The 8,086-nt window shown below is 36.7% G+C and overlaps 1 protein-coding gene across 3 annotated transcripts; it reads left to right on the top strand.

The window, feature by feature from the left end:
• Positions 1-371: 371 nt before the first annotated feature.
• On the top strand, positions 372-5,279 carry rab9b (RAB9B, member RAS oncogene family). Of its 3 annotated transcripts, none has more exons than XM_056770235.1 (2): positions 372-495; positions 2,116-5,279. In XM_056770235.1, exon 2 carries the CDS (start codon positions 2,150-2,152, stop codon positions 2,756-2,758), a length of 609 nt encoding a protein of 202 aa, XP_056626213.1. In that variant the 5' UTR covers positions 372-495; positions 2,116-2,149; the 3' UTR covers positions 2,759-5,279. The 3 variants fall into 3 exon arrangements, with proteins under 3 accessions (XP_056626213.1, XP_056626214.1, XP_056626215.1); XM_056770236.1 differs by lacking the exon at positions 372-495 and adding an exon at positions 1,613-1,986; XM_056770237.1 differs by lacking the exon at positions 372-495 and adding an exon at positions 1,613-2,033.
• Positions 5,280-8,086: the final 2,807 nt, after the last annotated feature.

Genomic DNA, 8,086 nt, shown 5'->3' with positions numbered 1-8,086 from the left:
TCAAATAACATATAAAAACAACTGATATAGAATAACAAATGAAACGGATGAAATTAAGAACTGCTACAACCCAAAATGATGCTATAGCATTACTTACCCGTAGACAAATGAACCAGATAGCAAGTTACTGTATGTTTAATGTTGAATAAATGTTAAGATTAACCAATTAAAATTGCAATTATCTTTGGTATCTGGGTAGTTTTATTAAAGTATGGTGTTTATATCGTTTTTTGTCAGTTTCATTACAAATACTTGAGACAGTCAGATAGACATGTGCATATACATGTAAAATAAATAAATATAAATACATTTATAAAAATAAAGGGAGAAACATTTACGTCTTTTACTATTTTACGCTGTGTTTACTATTTACAGCGTAAGCGTTTTAGTGTGTGTGAACAGATATACACTTGTCACCTGCACATACACACAGACGCGCGTGCAGCGCGTGAAACCTCCGCAGCTAGCAGCTCACTGTTCGCGGTACATTATGAGGTAATACAGTTTTTTTTGCATGGTTGAACTCTAACGTGTTTTTTTCAGTTTTTACCGGTATCAGTGTTACAATGTGCTCATTTTTCTATAACGGTCGTAGTTTTTTTTTTTTTTAATAAAACATAAAAACCTGCGCTAGGCATTAAGCTAGATGGAGTTAACGAAGATGCTTGTTTCATGACATCAAATAGAAACATAAATGTCAGATATGCTTTTAATCATAGTGTAAGTGAGGTTTGATTCATAACATACAGGATAATGAATACGTTAGCTTGAGCACAATTATGCTAAAAACACTGCTGTCATGCACACGTGCGCATGCGCAGGGAGCGATCAGCTGTTTCGTGTCGTTTTTATTTTGCATTCAAAGAAAATTAATGTTTGTGGTCTGAATGCACGATGTATTTAGTTATTGTGTATTCTAAGACATCATTATACCAGATAACTTTGTACATATTAGCATTTTTATTTCGGGTGCTTTTGAAGGAGATTACATTATTGTATTAAAAGCTGTTCTGGTATTTCGGTAGATGGTTAATGTGGTAAAGTTTTGGGTTGTGTGTTGTAGATCAGTAAAATGCTATAGCAATAATTATGGGCATATATGTTTTGCTGTCATAATGTCGCCAAACAGTCATAAAGTCAATAGAAAATGGCATTTGCTCTTTATTTTACTTCCCTAATATAACTTTGTATGTAGGTGTGTACTAGGAATGCATATTGAGTAACAGTCAGTTGTGATTTTTTCACTCGCATCAAAATGTGACGTTTACATCTTTTACATTTACATGACTCTGATCTTTAGGCGGTCACAGACAAGGCTTAAGACTAGTCCCAGACTAAAATGATTCTTTGCCCTAACATATCCTTAAATATATCAGTGGCATTGTTTTGTCTCAACTTGCACACCAGTAATGTTTTTTTCTAAGCATTTTTAAAAAGTGACTTAAATACCCTAATTTAACTAAGGCATAGTCTTTGCTTTAGCTAAGCCTTGTCTGTGAAACTGGGCAGTTTCACAGACACAGCTTTGCTTAAAGCAGAACTATGCCTTAGGTGAATTAAGATATTTATGTCGCTTTTCTAAAAATGCCTTGTAAGAATACATTACCGGTGTGCATCTCGAGACAAAACAATGGCACTTATATATTTTAAGATATTTCTGAGCAGGTTATATTCAGTTGAGACAGGTCACACATTCATTTTAGTCTGGAACTAGCCCTAAACCTTGTCTGTAAAACAGGGCCCAAGTGTCCCAGTTTATTTAAATTCACCCTTAACAAGAACAGACATTTTACATTTTCTACAGGCTGGGGTTAAAGAGAAAATAATGAAACAGTTGTATGTTTAACCAATCTGTTTGCTCTCTCAGAGGGGTTTTCCTGGTCAAAGTGTCAGGTTCAGACACTATAGCAGCAAACCCACACCAGATAAGCAACCACTGACTAACACTGTTTGCTAAAACCTTGGTATTCCTTAACAGAACCTTTGGTATAACGCTAACTTTTCCTGATTGAACCTGAAAGAAATCCTTTATTGTGTGTGTTTTTCCCTCTGGACAGTACATGCTTGTATCTGTGTTATCTTGTATGTGTTTTATCTTGTATCTGTGTTGTCTAGGTTGCAGTGAACACGTGTGATATTGGAGGCCGTTATGAGTGGGAAGAGCCTGTTGCTGAAGGTCATTCTGCTGGGGGATGGTGGTGTGGGGAAAAGCTCTCTCATGAACCGCTATGTCACCGACCGCTTCGACTCGCAGTCCTTCCACACCATTGGCGTGGAGTTCCTCAACCGCGACCTTGAAATAGACGGCAAGCTGGTCACCCTCCAGATTTGGGACACGGCAGGCCAGGAGCGCTTCAAGAGCCTGCGCACGCCCTTCTACCGTGGGGCGGACTGCTGTCTGCTAACGTTTGCCGTGGACGACCTGCAGAGCTTCCAGAACCTGGGCTGCTGGAAGAAGGAGTTCATGTATTATTCAGATGTACGAGACCCTGAGCGGTTTCCCTTTGTGGTGCTCGGGAACAAAGTGGACAAGGAGGACCGTGTGGTCGGGGAGGATGAAGCCAGGGCGTGGTGTGAGGAAAACGGCTGCTGTCCATATTTTGAGACCAGCGCAAAAGACGACACCAACGTGGGGTCTGCTTTTGAGGCGGCGGTTCGGGAAGTTCTGGCTGGTGAGGACCTGATAGACCACACCCTGTTGAGTAGTACCATCGATCTCCATGGAAACCGTAAAGTGGCTCGCTCTTCCTGCTGTTGAGGTGCCTTGAATTGGCCCTCAGCCTTTTTGTTTTATATTCAAAGACCGAAACTCTCTCATGCTTTACATGTTTGATGGCTTAAAGTGTAGGTACAGGCACAACTGTAGCCAGGCGTGTCTCTTGGCTACAAGTGTAACAGATTTATGGTCCTATGTAATGCGTATGTAAGAGTAAAGTTATGTTATAAACACTTAATCCTCCTTCCATCTGGTACAAACAACATATTTTTCTACTGCCAAAAGCTTGAATGCTTGTAATTTGGCTCGTCTTAACTGTGTTCTGTAACTCTTAACTGGAAAAACTTCAGCAGATTCGAAGTCGTCCTCTGATAGGTTAAGATTTCTGGGAGACGTGCATGTCGTGTTCTTTAACAACACAAAGCAGTCTGCTCCGAGAAGTAAGCTGTCGTGGTTACAAAGAGAACGCATCATGATCTGCAAAACGCAGAATTTTTGTTTGTGTGTATGTGAGGGGTAATGGCATGAACCCATAATTGTGTTCTTAACTTTGGACACGTTTGTGAACGATCACGAGTCTGTTACTTTTGTTACATTTCCACCTGTCAGTCATATGCCCTCTTGGGTCGTCATCGGCCATTCAAAGCAACATTTGTTCTTTCTTCAGTATGAAAGGTCAGGCTACGCAAGACTTGTCTTCTTCATTCTGCTGTTTTGTGTGGAGCGTTGTGTTATGGCATACCATTTGTACCCTGTTCCAAAATGCATCTTCACATGGATACATATTTTGCTATCAGTAGAATGCTTTTGGTCATATTTGTGGGTCATTTTTCATCCATTAATGGGATGCTTCCATGAAAAAAAATGGTGTGATTCTAAACCCATATCTTTTTGTTTCTTCTGCAACATACAGAAGATATTTTAAGGTACGTTGGTAGACCCAACAACATTGTCCCTTCAATGACTTCAATTGTATGGACACAAAACTGGAATTTTGCAAAATATCTTCTTTTGTCATTTTGAGGATAAATAAATGAAAAGAAATTTGGTGGGTTGAACTCCCAATTATGTTATGAGAAATAATGCATAAATGTCAGGACCGGGTACATTTATCACTGTACAAGGCTAATAAGTATGTGATATTGTTTACATTACAGAATTGGATATTTGGGGAAAATGTGTTTAACTGTCGTGAAAATAATGATGCAATGCATAAATCTACTAAATAAGATTTCTTCTTTTTTTGTTTATATAATAATTATAAAAAATATATGACTCACCCTGTAATCTGATATGTAAAAAATACACAATGGCAGATGAGCACATTGCCAGTCATCTCTAACAAACCGTCTGAGGTACAGTCGTTGTAGTTTGTTCTGTTAAAAATAAGTTTCTTCTGTCAAGGTGTTGAGTTTATTTATTTATTTGATCCTTTAGTTGTTACATTGGTAACAGTGTTGGTACAGAAACACTATGTTGTCTGTTTTGATTGTGTTTGTTGTTTAGGCATATTTCATGTTTCCATTGTTAGGTTGTGTTGTGTATATTCAAGCAGTTGTTGATTCGAATCACATGATGAGAGTACTTGAGCAATGAAAAAGGAAGTTCTCTCTCTCTTGAATGGGAGGCATGTGTGTTGTCGGTCAGCTAGAAATATAAATGCACAGTTCCTCTTTTGAAAGATGTTAGAAGTTTTCTGAGTTCGTAAGTTTACAGTATTTGTGAAATGAAGGACTGCCTGTGTAATGTTCTAGCAGATCAATTATAATGTACTTCTTTATTGATTTGTCCTCATGCTGATGCACATGGTACTATAACCCTAAAAGGGCACCTGTAATTGACTTAGTGCATTCATAAGTACTTATCCTTATTTTCTTTTACTGTATTTTTGGTAATTCTAATGTCCCTGAATATAAATGTGGTCTAATCTTTTAACAAAATTAAGCAGAAAATCTCCTTCAAAGTCGCTTTGGATAAAAGTGACTGCTAAATGTAAGTGTAGAACATTTAAACTTATATAAATTGATATATTCTCTAGAGGCCTCATATATAAAATGGTGTGTAGATACCGACCTAAATTTGATTTAACTATCATTTCTCAAAGTATAGGTGTGATTCGTAATGAATGTACTGAACGCACTGAAAATGTGTGTACGCTTCTCTTTCAAATGTGAAATCTATAAATCAAAAATAATCTTGCACATTTCAATGTATAAATCCTTTACACGAAGCAGGAATGGCTATATTTCCCAAAACATGCAGCACTTGTAAAAGCAAAAGTGCGTATGTCTGCTCAAACCCTGACATTGCGCCCCAGACAAGACCATTTTTATAAATATGAATGTGGCCATGGATTTTAGCGTTTGAACTCTCTAAAATCAAATTTGTGCCTACGCACGTTTTATAAATGAGGCCACACCTCTAACTGCATTAAAGAGAAAAATGTATTTCAGTTGACAGATGTGCTTGCTTGGAACCCATTTACATCAAACATACATTACCATAATTTGTTGTTCTCATGTTTTATGTGTAGTGTTTTACAATAAACTGATGTTTTTATTGATGCCTTCTCATAAACTGTATCTGCTACAAACACAAAGTCTTAAATGCGTATTGCCACACTGTGAACACTTACAGTGAATAAAACCTGTTGCGTGGTGAAATATTCTCACCTCTATCTGTATCAAATAACTGGATATGCAAGTGATATAATGTGACTTGTTTCAGTTTTAAAAAAGTCTAAAATCAAGTTCTGCAATAAACAGGTCAGTCTCACTGCTTTGTCAGGATTTTAATTCACAGCCAAAAAAAGTTATAGGTCCTGCAGGCTGTCGAATAAAAACAATTAGGTCAAGTCTGAAACATTATTGATTTCAATGGGGAAACTTTAATATACATACAGATTGTCTCTTTTAGCCGAGTTGATTTGTATAAAGTCAGTACACCAGTGTTAAGTGCTGTATGCGTTGTACTTGGGCATTCATTCGTAAAGAATGTTTTTGCTGACAAGGTCTAAATCCACAAAATGCTTTGTCTGTTGTGTTTTATTTGAAAAAAAAAGCTGCACATTATATCCAATGCAAATTCACTAGGGCTTTTATTTTCCAATTTAGTTTGTAAGAATGCAATGCGATAAATAAACAAACTCACAGCCATTATTTTGGTTTTTGTTTGAACACTATTTTGTTTGACTCAGATCTTGATCTAGTTGTCAAGATCTTTGTAATATAAATGTAGTTGTTTCTCTATAATACTTCATTTCTTCACAGGCGCTATCACATCTTAGGATGCGAGGGAAGGATGCAATAGATAGAAAAATTGAAATGGCATATACTTTCTCTCTATTTTGTCTACTGACAAATATCAGGATCATTATACTAAAAACAAAAATGTGAAAACATTACATTACTTTTGATCTAATAATCTACACTAAAAAGCAAGTGGCACAACAGATGCAAGGAGACCGCAAATCAAGTAAATAATTAATTTAGTAATTATTAAAATGTAATTTATTAAAAAGTAAAGATTTTGGTGCTTGCTTTCAAGACCAGGGGTTTTCAGAGTGCGGTCTTTGGACCATATCGCATCTGAAACGTTCCAAGGTGTCCCGAAACATCTAGACAAAAGCTAAACTTTTTTACTTTTTCATTTTGACATCTCTAAATTTCTAAATGTTCTTCATAATTGCTACTTGCATACTTTCCAGCATACCCCCCCCCCCCCCTTTATGGTAGGGTTTTTCTCTATAGCTCCATTAATCTCAATCAGATAGTTTTTGCAAAGATGAGATGAATTGCCACAGTTCAAATTCATTTGAATATATAGTGTTTCTCTTCAGATTAATACATCCAAGGTTACTCTTTTAATAGCTAATTATGTTGTCTTATTATCAAAGCAATAAGTGCTCTATAATTAATGTAAAAACTTTTTTATATATAAAAAATGTTTTAGATCAACAATAGGTAAATATAAATATATATTGTTTGTATGTATATATACTGTTTATACTGTATATATAAGGGAGGGGGCCCTCGCATCTGCACACTGCGCTGGCTTTTTTGTTGTCTTTTTGAAAAGAGCAGCGCGTTGCGGTTTTATTTTTACATTACTATGCAACCACTCAATTACCTGCACTGTCAGTCAAGGATTATAGCACGAGCACTCTTGTTGCTGTAAACTGTCATATTAAACGAAACTAAAACAGGTACAAGCAGCAGCAGTGTTAACCACTATGCAAACCACGCAAATTTGTAGGGCCCCACAGGCTTGGGGGGCCCCTAGTGGCCACTAGCAGTTAAATCATTTTCAATGCCTTGAAATCTGATTCCTTGGAAGAAGACAGGTTGCTTGTAGGATCAGCTCAAATACCATCTAGCAATGAACGTCAATCTGCTTACATTTACTTGTTCTAAAGCACATCAATGACTTGTAGATTTAGACACAATCGATGAAACCCTGATAAAGCCTGCTGCTGTGGCCATGTGTCGGGTCATGTATGGAGAGAAAATAGCAAATGATCTTATGACTGTTCCATTTTCGAATGACACAATCGCTCGCTGTGTACTTGATATCCCAATTTACATTAAGAGTCAATTGATTGAAAGGATTTATGGAAAAAAATATTTGCTACAGGTCGATGAATCTGCTGATGTGTCTAATTCTGCTCATTGCTGGTGTTCAACAGATACACATTTGATAAAGAACTACATGAGGATATGTTCTTCTGCTCGACACTCGAGGGGACTTGTACAGGCAGTGACATTTTCACCAAACTGGACACCAAAATAAAAAAGATGGGACTTTCATGGGATGATTGTGTTGGTGTATGCTTTGGTAGTGTGGGTCGCGGGTTATAGTCGCTCTTACATTAGGGGTCGCTGGCTTAAATGTGAGCCACTGCAATAGATGGTTAGATCAGAATAAAGAATAAAATAAGAATCGGATTACTTTTTGAATATTAACATATTACATAGATTGATTGATTGAATTGTTTTAAGTATTTGGGATCGGTGAGATAAATATGAAATAATGATGGGATAGTATAATAACAATGTAGCGGTGCACTAATTCAAGACGGTCACAGAGACGGTGGTTATGCTGTGGAGCAGACTCGCTCTTTATTTCCTATATTTGCTAATCACAACGTTTTACATCGCGATTGTAATTCGATTTCAATTTATTGAACAGCCCTTGTAGCAGACACTGTATTAGTTACTATAGCAAACTAAAGTCAATTTTAGTATACTGTAGTATATTAAAGTACTGCTATAGTATAAGTACAACATGACAGTAAATACCATTGCCTATTCTAGAAAAGATCCAGAACAAATAAAAATAGAAAAAATGGAATTTGGGAGAAAATTCAAATGG

The sequence above is a fragment of the Triplophysa dalaica genome, chromosome 16 (assembly GCF_015846415.1).
Source record: "Triplophysa dalaica isolate WHDGS20190420 chromosome 16, ASM1584641v1, whole genome shotgun sequence".
Lineage (NCBI taxonomy): Eukaryota > Metazoa > Chordata > Actinopteri > Cypriniformes > Nemacheilidae > Triplophysa > Triplophysa dalaica.
This window is presented reverse-complemented; position numbering and strand designations above follow the sequence as displayed.

Coding starts and splice junctions, on each gene's coding strand:
- rab9b (XM_056770235.1), top strand. CDS start 2,150: ATGAGTGGGAAGAGCCTGTTGCTGAAGGTCATTCTGCTGGGGGATGGT.